Source organism: Scyliorhinus torazame, chromosome 14, assembly GCF_047496885.1.
Source record: "Scyliorhinus torazame isolate Kashiwa2021f chromosome 14, sScyTor2.1, whole genome shotgun sequence".
Classification (NCBI taxonomy): Eukaryota; Metazoa; Chordata; class Chondrichthyes; order Carcharhiniformes; family Scyliorhinidae; genus Scyliorhinus; species Scyliorhinus torazame.
Window position 1 is genome coordinate 196,519,572 of NC_092720.1, and position 18,794 is coordinate 196,538,365.

General features: G+C 48.2%; 1 protein-coding gene across 1 annotated transcript in view; it reads right to left on the reverse strand.

Annotated features, from left to right (window-relative positions):
• Positions 1–13,407, reverse strand: part of LOC140389406 (uncharacterized) — a 77,206-nt gene extending 63,799 nt beyond the window's left edge. The window contains exons 1-2 of the mRNA XM_072473551.1: positions 12,722–13,407; positions 8,468–8,743 (exon numbers count right to left, since the gene is read on the reverse strand). Coding sequence (XP_072329652.1) covers positions 8,468–8,743; positions 12,722–13,288 — 843 coding nt within the window. The 5' untranslated portion in view covers positions 13,289–13,407. The remainder of the gene's footprint in view (positions 1–8,467; positions 8,744–12,721) is intronic.
• Positions 13,408–18,794: the final 5,387 nt, after the last annotated feature.

Consider the following 18,794-nt stretch of genomic DNA (forward strand, 5'->3'; position numbering starts at 1 on the left):
GAGAGCTTGCGCAAATTATGACCCTTCAGACGAGGCCCACAATGAAAAATGGGTTTTGAAAAGATTGTCCCGCGCTTGGGAGCAATCAGTCCAAGGCAAAACAGCATTTATAAAACCAGATGAAGAGCAGGCATATATGAATCCAGTTAAAGCGCACTAGAACCCCGCATGGGTAAATGAGGGCAGGAACAGCCCACCCCAGCCCAAATCCCAAGAATGTTACAATTGTGGACTTGAAAGTCACTTTGCACAAGAGTGCAACGCACCCCAAAAGCAGCAGAGAAACCAACAGACCGGCACCCTAAATAGGAATAGGGCAAAGCCAATCCATAGCATTAGCACTCATTCAGAGAATGCAGACATTAATGGCACCGACTGACGGTGTTCGGGCTCCCCAACTTGGGTCTGCGACACCCTTTGGGACAAGTCCGGTAGACTGGTAGTAGCAGGCAAAGTCCGGGGACACCCCGTAGAATTTCTTTGGGACACAGGAGAGTCCTGCACCACACTCAATTCCTCCACGATGTTTCAGCGAGAAACGTGGCCCACAACAGACACCATCACACTCATCGGTTTTACAGGTCATTTACAACAGGGACACATCACAGCCCGTAGCGATACAAATAGGTAACATCACAACTAAGCACCCCGTAGTTTTGGTTGATCTGCCCCAGACAGCTGAACATATCATAGGAATCGATTTTATGAGTTCCCACAGCCTCTCTTTTGATCCGGTAAACAAATGTGTTTGGAAAATGGCAAATGCAGCACGATCCCCCACCACGCTCACAGTTGGAGAGTATGAAAACAGGATTGGCTCAGTAGGAGACTTCCGGTACGACCCTCGGGCCATTAGTCCAGACAAACAGGTTAGGGAAGTCCTGCAGGAACACAAAGCAGCATTTGCACAGCACAAGCATGACTGTGGCAAATTAGCTGGCTTGGTGTATATTACAGGTCCCGACCCCAGACCCCAGAAGCAGTACGGATTTCCCCAGGAAGCAGAGGGAGAAATCTCAAAGGTAATAGAGAGTTTACTTGACCAAGGCATACTCAAATAGCCCTCCACAAACAACGCGTCAATTTGGCCCGTCAGGAAACCGGATGGATCATGGCGACTGACCATTGATTACCGGGAACTGAACAAAGTAACCCCAGCAGCAGCCCCCACCGTAGCCACGAGTCCCAAGACCATGCTCAAATAAGGACTCCAGTCAAAAATGTTTTCGTTTTTGGACATTAGCCATGGCTTTTGGTCCATTCCATTGGATACATTGTGCCAGTACAAATTTGCCTTTACATTCCAGGGACAAGAGTATACGTGGACATGCCTTCCACAAGGCTTCCACAACTCCCCCTCCATTTTCCACCGAATGGATTAGCAAAATTTTCCTGCCCCGATTGTCTGGTCCAGTAGACAACTTGCTACTACAGACAGACATAAAGGGAGAACACATTTCGCTTCTCGCCGAACTCCTAGGACTCCTAAAAGAAATTGGATGGAAAGTCAACCCCAAGAAGGCCCAGATTTTGAAAGTGATATACTTGGGTACAGTGATCACTCATGGTAAACGTGAGATCGAGCAAAAGAGAATTGACTCGATCGTCAAGTTGCCCCTTTCCCACAATGTCTCAGCCTTCTGGTCATTTTTAGGACTGGTTGGCTACTGCCAAAACCATGTTGACGGTTTTGCCACTAAAGCAGCGCCCCTATCCGCACTTCTCAAGAAGCAGGCACCTTGGGAATGGCTTCCACAGCATATGGATGCCGTGGATGCTTTAAAAAGAGCACTCAGCACAGCCCCCGCACTACAGGTCCAGATCCACTTTCCCCGTACACTATCGAAGGAGCAAGCACCGACCAAACCCTTTCGACCGTGCTCCTCCAGGAACGCCATGACCAATTACGCCTTGTAGCATACGCCTCACGCGTGTTAGATTCTATCGAGCAAGGATTTTCTGCCTGCGAAAGGCACCTGCTCGCAGTTTTTTGGGCAGTACAGTACTTCACCTACATTACAGGACTCAACCCATCGCCATCCTCACAGAACACACCCCAATACGGCTATTGTTAGACGGCCGACTTAAAGATGGCACAGTCAGCCAAATCCACGCAGCCCGTTGGACCCTTCTTTTACAGGGACGGGATATTACAGTTAAAAGACCCACACCTTCCTAGCCGACAATTTGCAGCATGCAGGCCCCCCTCATGAGTGTGAGATCATCACCACGAAACAGAACACAGGTCCATTTATTCCCAAAATACATCCCAGGAAAGCAGGTAGTACACCCCAGAGACCCCAGCCCACAGACACGTGCACACCCGTGAAAATTTATGTTGATGGCTCCTCCAGTTTTAAATGGAAAGAGACTCACCGGTTGCGGCATTTGTGTAGAGGACGTGCAAGGATGCCCCTAGATAAGATTTAACTAAAGTTGCCAGGACATCTAGGCTCGCAGGCAGCAGAACTGGCAGCAATCGCTTATATTGTAGACCACCCCGACTCGTTCCTGACCCCTGCAGCCATCTATTCGGACAGCTTGTATGTCTGTAATAGTTTAACGGAATTCCTACACCTGTGGAAAATGAGAGGATTCATTTCCGCAGACGGGAAACTCCTACCCTCAGCCCCATTACTCCGACATATCTTAGAGACAGCGAAAGATAGAAAATATGGTATCATTAAGGTTCGCAGTCATCACCGTTCTTCCCCCCCTGGTAATATTAAAGCAGACGCCCTAGCGAAGGCAGGCTCCAGGCATGGTTATTTTTGGAACCCCCCCCGAAAGCACCCCAGTATGCGCAGTTCAGGTCTCGCAGACCAACATTCAGGATCTAGCGAAAGCCCAGAAGGAAGATGAAAAACTCAGGGAAGTTTTAAAGGAAACCTTCCCAGCTCCGTATGATAAATATAAGAACACAATAACCACACATGATGATGTGATTTTGAAAGAAGGCATTTATGTAGTGCCCAGCCAGGACAGATCATTTGTCAGTTCCATGACAATCATGGACACCAAGGTATTGAACCCACCCTAGCCCACATCAGACCGCTCTGCTGGTGGCTGTCATGATATCCAGATCAGCATATTATGGTGCAATCACACACACTGATGGACAGGCATTTGGACCAACAAGCACACATATAACATCGCAGCCAATCACTAGTGAGAGCACACGCACTATAATAGGGGGAACACGAGAGTTCCTGCTCATTCTGGCAGGAGACAGCTCGGGACACAGAGCTTGCAGCGTGACACTCAGACATAGACCATGTGCTGAGTGCCTCACCAACATAGTGATAGGGCTAGATCCATGGGTTAGCTGGTAGCGAAAGTACCCCAGTCTATAGTTAGTTGTATCTGTTAGTTAAGACAACAAAATCAAGTTGTACCATCTACAGCTGTGTTGGTTCATTTGAGTATCAGGACACCCAACACGACAGTGGCCTGATTTCAAAGCCGATGTAACCCACTACATTGAGAATTGCTTGATCTGTGCCCAGATCAATCCGGACAGATATGCCAAAAAGGCTCAGCTTAGTCACACCCACCCCGTTAATGGCCCCTGGACAAATCTGCAGATAGATTACATAGGACACCTACCCCCCTGCAGAAATGGTTATAAGTATGTGTTGGTGGTCACCGACACCGTCACAAAATGGGTGGAAGCTTTTCCATCGAGAACGAATACGGCGAGGACCACAGCTAAAATCCTAACGCAGCACATCTTCAGAAGATGGGACTTCCCCCGCAGTATAGAGTCCGATCAAGGCTCCCATTTTACACGACGAGTAATTTTCCTCACAATTTTCGGATTTAGGCAGAAGTCTCACATAGCATACCACCCCCAGTCAAGCGGCATTGTAGAGAGGATGAACAGGACTTGAAAAGCCACCCTCAGGAAAATGGTGCAGCAGAACAACAGCACCTGGGATTCAGTTCTCCCATTTGCTTCAATGTTTTTATGGAACACGGTATCCACGTCCACAGGATACACCTCCCACACCCCATGAAAGGGACAGAGTATTTATTAGGACTGGATTTGGCCAGCCCCGCAGTCACAGCCCTCACACATGAAAACGCTGTACAGCAGCTAATTGAGAATATAAAGGCAGCCCAACTCGCAGCAACTGTGAGACTTGGGACACGGAGGAAACAGAGCAAGGCTTGTTTCGACAAAACAGTACACGCCACTGAGTTTGCAGTAGGGCAGCAAATGATGCTTTCTCGATACAACCCCAGTTCATTCCTTTCCCCTAAATTTTCCAGACCGTACTCCATTTCAGACAAAGTCAGCCCCTCGGAATACAGAATTACATATCCAATGGCATGTCTGTGTGGTTTCACATAAACCAGCTCAAGGCTTATGGCTCGCAGAACAACCACACACACCACATCTCACTCACAGCAGCAGACAAGCACGCCCCGCCCACAGATGATGCATTCCTACCCTACCCCAGCCAGTCCAGCCCGTCCTCAGAGACGACTTCAACTCCACCCCCAGAGGCACGACTCCGCTTCTCCCTTCCTTCAACCAGCAGCGACAGCGACAGTGATAACGATAACAATGATGACAGCCACAGTACACCATGTTATGATTATCCCTCTGTACCAGGCCCCGCTCCCAGTGAATCCGAGCATGATTCCAGTGACCCCTTCGAGATTACGTACATCAAAGCCCCTGACCCAGACACACCGCCCGACGATTACGGATTAAAACCGAGTAGCTCCAACCTCGACACATGATTCTGGCACCGAGACAATTCGTTCAGGTTCATCCGGAATGATGAGATGGGCCCCAATTCGCCCCAAGCAGCTTTAGTCAAATTACTCCAGTCAAGAGTATGGCAGCTGGGAGAAGATGATGATATCGAGTCTGACTCCCACCAAACCTTTGCGACTCAGTTTGCTACTGAGCAATGAGATGTCCAGATGATGGTAAAAAGGAACTGATGGAGAGATATGGTGTTTTTTCTGATGGAACCTGCACCATGTTTGTTGTATGTTTGACCGTTAGTGTTAATGTTAAGTGTTGTTTGTGAATTTGACAGTTTTTCACGGCCCCACGCCACCACTCCTTTAACGCCCACTGGCAGTTAATGGAACACGTTTGTCAACAGAAACCCGTTCGGCGGGACAAGTTTGTCAGCGGACACCAAGGCAACCCTCACGATGACCACATTCTTACCGATTCTTGCCGGTTGCTCAGGCAGTGAAGAAACGGCACTGGTACCCGTCCTGCCTGAGGACCACCCCTCTGGTCAGCTATGCTCGGGTAGAGCACAAACAGCACTGATCACCATCCTACCCGGGGATTCCACCCATTACTTATACGCCGCGGCCCATACGCACCCCATTTTGGCACTTTTAGTTCGAAATTTTTTTGTTTGTTTATGGCGACCCTTAGGTTGCTTCCATATGCTATTTACATCCTCAAGCACTGGGATGGTAAATCTCACAGGCTGCGAGACGGCTCACACTGTGTCAGTATTTTCCTCGGATGTCTTGTCCAAATATTCAGTTTAAAAATAAATGAGGGGGTCACAGATCGTGACCAATTCTAAAGGGTAATTGGCAATAAAGGACAGACAGACAGACATACGAGATCTTAAGCAAGATAAGAACAGATGCTTCTGATAACAGAACTCCGGAACCTCAGGAACCCCAGAGGAAGACAGAGAAGACCGACAAAAGGAAAGATGAAGACGACCTCCATCTTTTTCAACTGGATCTGAGCGGTATCCCTTCAATTGCGCACTGACGCTACCCCCCTGACCCCTACCACACAGGCCGTGAATGATTCCCACCCCTGCCATACACAGAACCCCGAGATAGTTAGCCCCGTGACAGTTACCAAAATTTATCACCTGGTATTCATCATCCTACATAGTAGAAGCACTCTTAGTACTGGTGATACTTTGCAGTGTCGTGCAGGCACTTAGAATCAGGAAATGGCGAAAGATAGCCTACCGCTCTCGCACCCCGGTATACACGTTTAGGTCCCCTATTTTCGGACGTTACCAAACCACCGAACCCCTTGACATGAATTAAAGTGCATCTATTTTTCTTTGTGTGTGTTTTGTTCAATAAAGAAATGTAAACCTCTGTGCTTGACTGCCAAGCCAGAGAAATTTGTGTTGCTGCTATTTGTACAGTTTAAAATGTCGTAGATTATTTTTGATTGTTTGAGTGAAGATAGTTTATTGAGGATAGTTAGAGATTCCAGTTTTTTTATTTTGTAATGCATGCCTGAATGTCGTAGCGCCCCCTAGAGTTTTATAATAATGTATGTATTTAAAATGATTTTAGGTAAAAGTTGTGTTTCATCGGAAAGGGCAGTGTGAAGCCCGTTAAGTGCTTATGGGTGCCCCGCTTGGTCAGAGAACGAAGACGACGCGGTAATGTGATCCTTCACGCTTCGCGTTGAGGATCACAAGGAGGGCGTGTAGCCATCTGGGATGGCCACGTCCCGATTACAAAATGGACACTTTGCAAAGAATGCAGGGAAAATGGACAATACCAAGAAAGCAAGCAGGTGCAGGGTTTGTCTGTTGATTGGAGCCGTAGCTCCCAGACAAGACAGATACTGCAAAGCCATTACCATACTAATGAGCCATCTCCCGGGACAAATGGGTATCATTTAAGTAAACGATACCAAGACAAATACCCCGGTGCCAGAGGAGACTAGAACAAAGCAGGCCGACGATCACCTCGGACACGCCCAGCAATCAGGGCACCCACCCCTTTATTGGGGGAAATCGATAGGAACGATTGAGAAATGGCCCAATTAATTGGGGCCAAGTTCAAGGCCCGCCCAAAAGCACAAAGCCCCTTTTTGGTATAAGAAGGATCCCCCAAGAGAGACTTTCTCTCTTGGCTTTGGACCTCACCGAGGAGAGACCTGCCCAACAGCTACAACAGACAAGTAAGTCCAAAGTCAACGCACGCTATGAGACAGATGCTCTTAGCTGTTATCCCGTACCAGTTCGACCCCAGCAGCCTCAGAACCGAATAACGGCCATTATTCCTGACTGAGTGGGCGGCCGAAGCTAAGTATAGGCTTTAGCAGTAGTGATAGTTTAGTTTGTAGAGTTTTATGCATGAGTATATTTGACTGTGTGTAAATAAATGAGCATTGACTTTGAACTTACTAACTGGTGTATCGAGTCTTTGATCAGTATTCGGTTTTGAACCTTGTGGCGGTATCGAAAGATACCTGCCGACTCTTGAGCAAACGTAATTAGAATTAAGGAAGGCGACCATATTAACCGCCATAAACAGAGCCAATTAAAGAGAGAACACAATTAGCAACAATACCATCAGTAGTGGGTACTAATAGAATGGTAACTATTAACCCTGAGGCACGGTAGCACAGTGGGGAGCACTGTTGCTTCACAGCTCCAGGGTCCCAGGTTCAATTCGCGACTTGGGTCTCTGTCTGTGTGGAGTCTGCATGTTCTCCCTGTGTCTGCGTGGGTTTCCTCCCACAAGTCCCAAAAGACGTGCTGCTAGGTAGTTTGGACATTCTGAATTCTCCCTCTGTGTACCCGAACAGAGATTTGAGTGTGCAGGGCTACAGAGAAAAGGCCAGGAATGGCACTAGGTCGTGATGATCATTTGCAGAGCAGATGCAAACACAACGGGGCCCAGTGGCCTCCTTCTGAGCAGTAACAATTCTGTTCCTTCTGTAAACTTGCTATGTCCATTCCTATTGCTACTTCACATTTTGATTCTAACCATCCAAAGAAGCTGAGCACAGGACCCCACTAACTGTAAATGCACCACTGGATTTGAGAACGCAGCAGCATTGCTTCTGAATGTAAAATTGCATCAGTCATTGACATGATTGGCTGTGTGTATCCAATCCCAGGGGGCGGTACGGCGGCACAGTGGTTAGCACTGATACCTCACAGCACCAGGGACCAGGGTTTGATTTCCACCTTGGGTGACTGTGTCGAGTTTGCACGTTCTCCCTGTATCTGTGTGGGTTTCCACCGGGTGCTCTGGTTTCCTCCCACAGTCCAAATATGTGCAGGTTAGGTGGATTGGACATGCTGAATTGCCCCTTAATGTGAGGTTACAGGGTGGGGGATAGGGCGTAGGTAGGGTGGACTTTCAAAGGGTTGGTGCAGACTCAATGGGCCAGATGATTGTTTCTGTACTGTAGAGATTCTATGATTCTAATTCAGAGGGCTGCAATCATACAGTCAGAATTTTCCTGCTTTAGCTTTCCTTGCTCAGTCCATAAGCACATGTGAAATGTATGATTTTGCGACCAGTATTCTTAATGCTTGGAAAAGATTCAACGAATAGCAACAGGAAAATTCTGGACACACAATCCCACTTGTGCTAGACTGCAAAATTCCAAAATATTCCACACATTTTACAATTGATTTTAATTGCACATTCACAGTTTGTCAGGACTGTATCACTAAATGTTGATCTGGCCTTACATATCACTTACCATATCAGGCGTTCCAGCTCCAGGATTGTTTTGTTGAGTCCCAAAAGCTGAGAAAACTATGTTGCATATTTCTCTGCTCTTTCCTTCAAATTGTATTTTCGCCGTCTCAGTTGCATTTTTTTTTAATTCTTCCATAATCAGTTTTTCTTCTTCCTTTTCAAACTCCAAAGCATATCTTTGGCAATATATCCTCCGGTCACAATTAAATTGATGATGAAGACCAGAGAAGAATAGCATGACGATTATGAATAAAGTCAGTAAAATACTTCCAATGAGCTGTCAAGACACAGATGAAAAGATATTTTTAAAAAACAACGACCCTTTAACGGAACTTCTCCATTTTAGAAATGTTGTGTTCAGTTTTGAGGAGCAACTTCCACACAAAGCTCTTGTTCTCTGGAGCATATTTCAGAGATTATTCTGATTTAGTAAATTTATGTTGCACAGTATTTAGCACTGCTGCCTCACAGCTCCAGGGACCCGGGTTCAATTCTGACTTTGGGTGACTGTGTGGAGTTTGCACATTCTCCCTGTGTCTGCATGGGTTTCCTTCAGGTGCTCGGGTTTCCGTTTCCTCCCACAGTCCAAAGATGTACAGGTTAGGTGGTGTTACGGGGTTAAGGCGGGGGAATGGGACTATCTAAAGTGCTCTTTCGGAGGGTCGGTGTCGACTCAATGAAATGAAATGAAAATTGCTTATTGTCACAAGAAGGCTTCAAATGAAGTTACTGTGAAAAGCCCCTAGTCGCCTCTTTCCGGCGCCTGTCCGGGGAGGCCGTTACGGGAATCGAACCGTGTTGCTGGTCTGCCTTGGTCTGTTTTCAAAGCCAGCGATTTGTCCCTGTGCTAAACAGCCCCTAGTTCGAATGGCCTCCTTGTGCACTGTATGGATTCTATGAGTGTATGATTAGAATATGTATCTGGATGTTCCTGACTGTGGGTGACAGACGATGCATGTGACAGCGCACTGATCACATTATGTTGCAGTTTTAAGTTATAGAACTTAAATTCTGATTGTTCTGCAATTTCAATTTCTTAACACACCAAGAACAATGCCAATATTATTGCAACTGAATATGCTCTGTTAATACTGCAAATGTACATTGTTTTTCAAATAGACTGGACACTTAAAGAAACATCGATGTAAAGTCGGCAGGGGGCAGGAGTGCAGTGGGAGTACTCAGCTCCGAGTTAAAGGTAATAAAATCTGGCTATGTCTTCCCCTCACCTGATCACAGGTGAATTATGTTTTCCAAGCCCCGAGCACGAGGTTACTGTCCCAAGGGAGCAAACATAGAATTGGATTCAACCACTGGTTCCAGTAGATTGCTTGTGTGCAGTATCTCGTCTCGCTTTTTGACGAGGTTCTTAATTGAATGCTGCTGATGGCACAAGTCACTGGTTTTAAGAGAGGAGATAACGTTGTCGGCGGTGTAGAAAATAAAATACACATTGGTCCCAAAATTTATGGGAATGAAGGGAGGGTGCGAGGGAGGCCGAGAGCAGCTGACATACCCAGCGAGGTGGAAAAGTAAAGGTTCTACACATTTAACACTGGGGCCTCATTAATACCTTTTCGCTCCTCTCCAGCTGCACCAAATGTATCCTCCTCATTCACAATTGGTCCACTTCAGAGTACAACTAAGGGGGAATCCGTCGTGGAAATACCATTGCACCTTGTGCGTCATGAATGAAGTTTGTTCATTTGACATATTTGTAGAAACACTCAGCAGGTCTGGCACGGTCTGTGGAGTTTAAAACTGCTTCTCTCGGTCCATGCTGCTAGACCCCATGCTGCTCGTTCCATGCTGCTAGACACCCAAATCCGCGTGTTTCCCAACCAGAAACCCTGGATGAACAGGGATATCCATTGCTTGCTGGTCTAGGTCTGAGCGTTCAAGGCAGGCAACCCTGACCTCTACAAGAAAGCCAGATATGATCTAAAGAAATCCATCAAAGATGCCAAAAGACAGGACTCTACTCTAGTACACCTAGATAACAAAGACACCTCTGTCAGACTCCTATTTATTGACTACAGCTCAGCCTTCAACACCATCATTCCTCCGAAACTCATCTCCAAACTCCATGGCCTTGGCCTCGGCTCCTCCCTCTGCGACTGGATTCTGAACTTTCTAACCCACATACCACAATCAGTAAAGATAGGCAACAACACCTCCTCCACGATCATCCTCAACACAGGTGCCCCACAAGGCTGAGTCCTCAGCCCCCTACTATACCCCTTATACACCTATGACTGTGTGGCCAAATTCCACTCCAAATTGATTTTCAAATTTGCTGATGACACCACCGTAGTGGGTCGGATTTCAAACAATGACGAGACAGAGTATAGGAATGAGATAGAGAATCTGGTGAACTGGTGCGACGACAATAATCTCTCCCTCAATGTCAACAAAACGAAGAAGATTATCATCGATTTTAGGAAGCGTAGTGGAGAACATGCCCCTGTCTACATCAATGGGAACGAAGTAGAAAGGGTCCAGAGCTTCAAGTGTTTAGGTGTACAGATCACCAACAGCCTGTCTTGGTCCCCCCATGCCGACACTATAGTTAAGAAAGCCCACCAACGACTCTACTTTCTCAGAAGACTGAGGAAATTTGGCATGTCAGCTACGACCCTCACCAACATCTACAGGTGCACCATAGAAAGCATTCTTTCTGGTTGTATCACAGCTTGGTATGGAGCCTGCTCTACCCAAGACCGCAAGGAAACTACAAAAGGTCGTGAATGTAGCCCAGTCCATCACGCAAACCAGCCTCCCATCCATTAACTCTATCTATAATTCCCGCTGCCTCAGAAAGGTAGCCAGCATAATTACGGACCCCACACACCCCGGACATACTTTCTTCCACCTCGTGTGACAATACATGTGACAATAATGTGACAATAATAAATCAAATCAAATCAACCTGCTGGGTTTTTCCAGCATTTCCTGTTATTATTTCAGATTTCTGCCTTATTTTGCTTTTATGTTCATTTTACTGTGGCGGAAGACTCTGTTGGGTACTATGGTTATACTTCGGGTCCTGGAGCTGTTTTAGAGGGCAAGATGGTAAGTGCAAATATCTTTCTGGGGCCAGAAAAAGCAGGAGTATCAAGTATATTCATACCTCCCATTCCAAGAGCATCCGCACAGTGCCATCCTCCTCTTTTTGTCCAAACCCCATGCTACCAGCACAATCCCACTGAAGGGATATGAATATTCAATAGTTGTCATGCACATTGAGTAAATATAATCGTCAGAGACGTGCGACGTCAAGTCTTCCTTCAAATACAAAGAGCTCGCGGCTTTGCAAACCACCGCAGGTTGACAGGTTGTTTTGCCCGGTGTCGTTTCCAGTACTTTGACATGTCCAACCGCCTCATACATTTCCATACCCGCCAACCCAATCAACACTGAGAGTGTGGATGATGCTACCAAAAGAGGCTTGGCAAGTCACTGCATTACCTTTAATAAATGATACCCATTACTGTCGGCCAATGATGGACGGAGTAATGTTAAAGGTGTTGGATGCCATCCAAGTTGATTGTTTTGACTTTCTTGAGTGTTGTTCGAGTTGTACTCACCCAGGTATTCCATCACATTCCTAAATTGTACCTTGTAGATGATGATGTGGAGATGCCGGCGTTGGACTGGGGTGAGCACAGTACGAAGTCTTACAACACCAGGTTAAAGTCCAACAGGTTTGTTTCGATGTCACTAGCTTTCGGAGCGCAGCTCCTTCCTCCTTCCTTCACCTGAGGAAGGAGCAGCGCTCCGAAAGCTAGTGACATTGAAACAAACCTGTTGGACTTTAACCTGGTGTTGTAAGACTTCGTATTGTAGATGATGGGCACAGTGAATTCATCTGAGGAAGGAGCTGCTCTCCAAAAGCTAGTGATTCAAAACAAACCTGTTGGACTTCAACCTTGTGTTGTGAGACTTCTTACTGTGCTCACCCCAGTACAACACCGGCATCTCCACATCATGGCCTGTCGATGATGGACAAGCTTTGCTGAGTCAGGAGTGAATATCCAGCCTCTAACTTTCGCCATGGTATCCCTATGTTGCTCCTGTTGGTCAATAGCAATCCCAGGGTGTTGGGAGATCAGCAGCCTCCCCAGTCCACCCTTCCACCCCAATTGGGTCCAGTTACCACTGGAGAAATGCCTCAAGAAAATGCTTTGCTAGGTCAAAGGTATTATTGAAATATGTTTCTTTACATTTACAATAAATATTTAAAGACATTACTCACCCGCGATGTCTCGCAAAGTTCTTGTTCCTTAACACGAAAATGAATATCAATGTTGTTACAGTTGAATGCGGCGCATTTGGTATAATTCAGATTTTTCAGCCCCGCACAAGCGAAGTGATCGCCATCCAAAAATAATATGGTCATCCATATTACTGAAGGAATCAACAGTTTACCGAACAAGAAGATCCGCCGAAGAACACACTTCCAGCAACATTTTGAGGCGGCGGCTTGGGTCAAGGTGTTTAACTTTGTGCTCCGACACGAAGCGCAGTTATTGCAACAATAATGCCACTCACGTGAACGAAGTTGCACCAGGAGACTGATCCCAAATAACACGACTGAAGGGAAAGTAAAGAATAAAAGAGTGTAGACAAAATTCGGATGTATAGCCATAGTCGCAGTCGCATTACTTTCCTGACACGGACATGGAATATTTTCTTCAAGGATTTCTTCCAATCCATAAAGGAACAGAAACAGTAAAACATTCCCCACCACTTTGATTGAAGTTGCATCATTGTTCAACAATAAACCTTTTATGTTGTTTAATATTTCTAAATCCCCCGGCATTGTTTCGCTAATCAGAACCACAATTAACTCAAGAACTCACGACCACTAAGTTTCCAGCTAATTCCTGCAGAGTTGAAGATTTGCTGAGATTCGCTCAGGGAGTTCTTGCGATTGCCAAACTGATTGAAACATGTACAGGTTGATGGCATCGACAGGTCGACGTCTGTTCTAATGTGGAAGTGAACACACTCAAATACACAAGAGCAGAAAGTGAAAGTATCTCAGATTCTGAAATCGGGCAACTCCCTATTTTGTTATTTATCTTCGAAGTACATTATTAGCTTTCAGTCCAGGGGAGAGTCTCTGATCTAACTCACTCAGACTCCTTCATCATTTGTCCTGTTATAATCCCCATGGAGGTCAACGCACCAAAAGGACACATTTATCAAGTGACTCCAACAAGAAAACCAATGGACAAGATTCCACTTTTTAAAACGTGTTGTAACAATCAAACTCCAAATCAACTTAAATTAACCCTGCAGAGGACAGCACGGTGGCGCAGTGGTTAGCACTGCTGCCTCACGGCGCCGAGGTCCCAGGTTCGATCCCGGCTCTAGGTCACAGACCATGTGGAGTTTGCACATTCTCCCCCACAACCCAAAGATGTGCAGGGTAGGTGGATTGGCCACGCTAAAAATGAATTGGGAACTCTAAATTATTTATTTTTTTAATTAACCATGAAGCAACAGGCAATTTATGGTTGATTCTAAACACAAATTACACATGAAGTGGCAAATACAGCTGAGAGATTTCACAAATGTTCCCGTACATTGGATGGCACGGTGGCACAGTAGTTAGCTCTGCTGTCTCACAGTGCCAGGGACCTGGGTTCAATCCAGACCTGGTTAACTGTGTGGAGTTTTCTTCAGGTGCTCGGGTTTCCTCCCACAGTCCAAAGTTGTGCAGGCCGGGTGGATTGGCCATGCTAAAATTTAGCCCTTGGTGTCCAAACATGTGCAGGTTAGGTGGGGTTGCAGGATAGGGATGGGGAGTGAGTTTAGAGAAAGTGCAGGGATTCGAAGACCTGAATTTATGCGGGATTTCACTCAGCACATGAGAACTAGGAGCTGGACTAGGCCACCTTGCCCCTTGAGTCTGCTCTGCCACTTAATAAGTTCACTGATCTTTTTGTGGACTCAGCTCCATATACCCACCTGCTCACGATAATGCTTAATTCCTTTACTGTTCAAAAATCATTCCATCTTTGCCTTAAAAACATCCAACAAGGTAGCCTCAACTGCTTCCACAGACTCACAAACCTTTGGATGAAGCGGTTTAAAGAACAATACTGCACAGGAACGGGCCCTTAGGCCCCCCAAGCCTGCGCCAACCATGGTACCTGCCTAAACTGAAACCATATGCACTTACAGAGCCCGTATCCTTAAATTCCCACCCTATTCATATATTTGTCGAGCGGAATCTTAAATGCCGCTGTCGTACCTGCTCCCACCCCCTCCCCAGGCAGCGCGTTCCATATGTTTACCATCCTCTGTGTAAAATACTTGTTTTGCTTATCTGTTCTCAACTTTTCCCTTTTAAACCTATATCCCCCTGTACTTGACTCTCCTATCCTAGGAAAGAGCATCTGACGATCCACTCTATCCATGCCACTCATTACCTTGTAGACTTCTATCAGGTCGCCTCTCAACCTCCGTCGTTCCAGTGGGAACAGACTGAGTTTATCTACCCGATGCTCTGGGGCCTCCGCGATTCGCCGCCTCCGATAGGCCGAGTTCCCAAATGTGTCGTTCACTTGTGGTTTTAAAAATCTGGAACCTGGCGTCCTGAGCAAGAGAAATGAAGGAGGAAATGGTGTGGCGTGACTGCAGGCTGCGGGCCCGGACATCAACAGTCTGAGGAGGAGGTGCCATGGAGGCGCTGCATGAGGCCCCGGGTGTACCAGCGCCGCATGTCATTCCCGAAGACCTGCCGGACAGGACAGGCCGTCGGAGACTGCGGATCAGCAGAGAGATAATGCGACACATCTGCCAGACCTGGCACCGCAGGGGTATGGGGGAGGACATAACCGGCACCACAGGGTATGGGGGAGGACATAACTGGCACCGCAGGGGTATGGGGAGGACATAACTGGCACCACAGGGGTATGGGGAACGACATAACTGGCACCGCAGGGGTATGGGGGAGGACATAACTGGCACCGCAGGGGTATGGGGGAGGACATAACTGGCACCGCAGGGGTATGGGGGAGGACACCCACTCCGGTGACCATCAAGTCGCCATTAACCTCTATGCGACGGGGTCCTTTCAGTCTCCGAGTATGGACCTGTCAGGAATTTCACAGACCTTGGTGCACAGGTGCACCGCGCCATCATGGATGCCCTACATACCCAGTCGGATCAGTGCATCCAGTTCCATGTGGACTGAGCCCACCAGGATGCCTGGGCAGTGGGGTTCACTGCCATCGCAGGGATGCCCCGGGTCCAGGGAGCAATAGACAGGATGCATGTCACCCTGCAGGCACCGGCGGATAACAGGCCGCTGTACACGAATTAAAAGGGGTTTTGCTCGCTGAACATCCAGCTGGTGTGTGATCACCAGCTGCGCATCGTGCACGTCTGCGCCCGATACCCGGGCAGTGTGCACGGCTCCATCATCCCGGCACACTCGATGAACCCTGACATGTTCGAGGCACACCACCCCTGCGCCCCCCCCCACCCCCGGCTGAGGGGTTGGCTCCTGGGCAACAGGGGGTATCCGCTGTGGCCGTGACTGATGACGCCTATTCAGAGACCACAGACCGACGCGGAGACCCGCTACAACAACACTGATACAGCGACCAGGAGTGTGATCGAGCGGTGCTCCGGCCTCCTGAAGATGCGCTTCAGGTGTCTGGACTGCTCTGGAGGGGCCCTCCAGTATGATGCTGAGAGGGTTGCCCTGATGGACCGTCAATTACCACGAGACGAGAATGGTGAAACAATCGAGGCTTTATTGCACAAGATGTTGTGCCTCCTGCAGCTGGAACCAGAATGGTAGCAGCGCAGGAGAGCAGACACTTTTATACATCGCTTACTGGGAGGAGTCAGCAGGCTGGGATTTGCTGAGGTACCTGTAATACAGTAGCAGTACCGTAATACATGTAATGTGTTACCAGTAGTGTTTAGCACATTCACCCCTTGTTTAAAAAGAAAGTCCGGCGGGGGTGAAGGAAAACATTATAGATTGAGTCTGTTGGGGGCTTTGACCCTCCGCTGCAATTGTCTCAGTCCTAGTGGCGGTGATGGGCACTGATGTGGTCATCTGCGACTCCGGGAGCGTGTTGTCCTCTCCTTCGTCACCCCTTAGTGGATCCAGTGAACGGGCGGATCCTGCTGTGGTGGGGACTGCGGTGAGGTTCGCTGGTGGGAGGGTGGGTGGCGCAGGGGTGACCGAGGAAACCGGGGGTGGGGGGAGCAGTATCAGGTCAGGGGTTGTGGGTGGGGACCCAGCGGGTGTCAGGTACCGGAGGGAGACATTGTCCTGTCGCTCGTCGGGGTGTGCCACGTAGGTGTACTGTGGGTTTGCATGGAGGAGGTGGACTTTCTCGACCAAGGGTCCGATTTATGGCTCCGCACATGCATTCGGAGGGTGATGGGCCCAGGAACTGTCAGTTGGGAGCGAGACCCCGGAGGTGGACTTCCTAGGGAAGGCAAACACTCGTTCGTGAGGGGCCTCATTAGTCATGATGCACAGGAACGACCGGTTGGAGTGGAGCGCGCCGAAGGGGACCTCCTGCCAGCGGGAGACCAGGAGGTTTCGAGACCGAAAGGCCAGGAGGACGGCCTTCCAGACCGTCCCGTTCTCCCTCTCCACCTGCCCGTTTCCCCAGGGGTTGTAGCTGGTCGGCCTGCTCGAGGCGATGCCCTTGCTGAGCAGGAACTGACACAGCTCATCACTCATGAAGAAGGATCCCCGATCGCTGTGGATGCAAGTGGGAAACCGAACTCGGTGAAGATGCTGTGCAGGGCCTTGATGACCATGGCAGAAGTTATGTTGGGGCATGGGATGCTGAACGGGAACCGGGAGTACTCATCAATTACATTGAGGCAGTATACGTTGCAGTCGGTGGAGGGGAGGGGCCCTTTGAAGTCCATGCTGAGGCGCTTAAAGGGGCGGGAGGCCTTCACCAAGTGCGCTCTATCTGGCCGGTAGAAGTGCAGCTTGTACTCTGCGCAGACTTGGCAGTCTCTGATTACGGCCCTGACCTCCTCGATGGAGTAGGGCAGGTTGCGGGCCTTGACAAAATGGAAGAACCGGGTGACCCCCGGGTGGCAGTGGTCATTGTGGAGAGCCCGGAGTCGGTCCACCTGTGCGCTGGCACATGTACCGAGGGATAGGGCATCTGGGGGTTCATTGAGCTTCCCCGGGCGATACAAGATCTCATCGTTATAGGTGGAGGATCCACCTCAAGGTCTTGTCATTTTTGATGAACTTGCCCCGCTGTGCATTGTTAATGTTATGGGTCCGGGTTTACAGAACCCCAAAGTGTTTCATGGAGTTCAACCGACCCACAACTTTTAATAGATTGTGGTGTGGGAAGCACATGGCGTACTCTCCAGGTATGAAATAGCAAAAATGGACAAGTGTTTTTTAAAACAAAACAATATTTATTCATTGAACCCAAGTTAACCTTTTAAAAACAAACATTGAATATCTTAACACCCATTACTTCAAAGATAAGCCCAAAAGACTACAACACTAAATAATCCTTCAAACTGTTCCTTTAAACATCCAAAAGACTTCAAACCTTCAAAACTGAGAGCACAATAGGTTACATTCAATATATTTATAGTCTTTGGATTGCAGACATCAACAGACCAGCTCTGTGTTTCTTCCTGCAGCTCACAGCAAAACACCCAGACCCTCCCAGCTGCCTCCTCAAACTGAAACTCAAAAGCAGAAGTGAGCTCAGCTCCCCCACTCTCTGACATCACTTCAGTAATATGATCAGCTCCATTTCTTAAAGGTACATTGCTTGAACATCCATTTCTTAAAGGTACTCTCACATGACACTAACCATGAAGGCAACTGACCGTTGGTCAGTGAGGAGGGTGAATCTCCTGCCGGCCAGGTAATGCCGCCAATGTTGCACAGCTTCTACAATGGCTTGGGCTCCCTTTTCGACAGAGGAGTGCTGAATTTCGGAGGCATGGAGGGTGCGGGAAAAGAAGACCACGGGTCTGCCCGCCTGGTTGAGGGTGGCGGCCAGAGCTACGTCTGATGCATTGCTCTCCACCTGAAAGGGGAGGGTCTCGTCGACTGCGTGCATCGGGGCTTTGGCGATGTTGGCGATGTTGAAAGCCTGCGGGCCTCAGCCATCAGGGGAAAAATGTGGACTTGATGAGTGGGCGGGCCTTGTCCGCATAATTAGGGATACACTGGGCGGAATGAGAAAAACCCCAGGCATCGTTTTGGGGCCTTGGGCAGTGGGGGAGGGGGAGTTCCAATAGGAATAGGCGCATGCGGTCAGGGTAGGGCCCTCGGACTCCATTTTCCAATACATAGC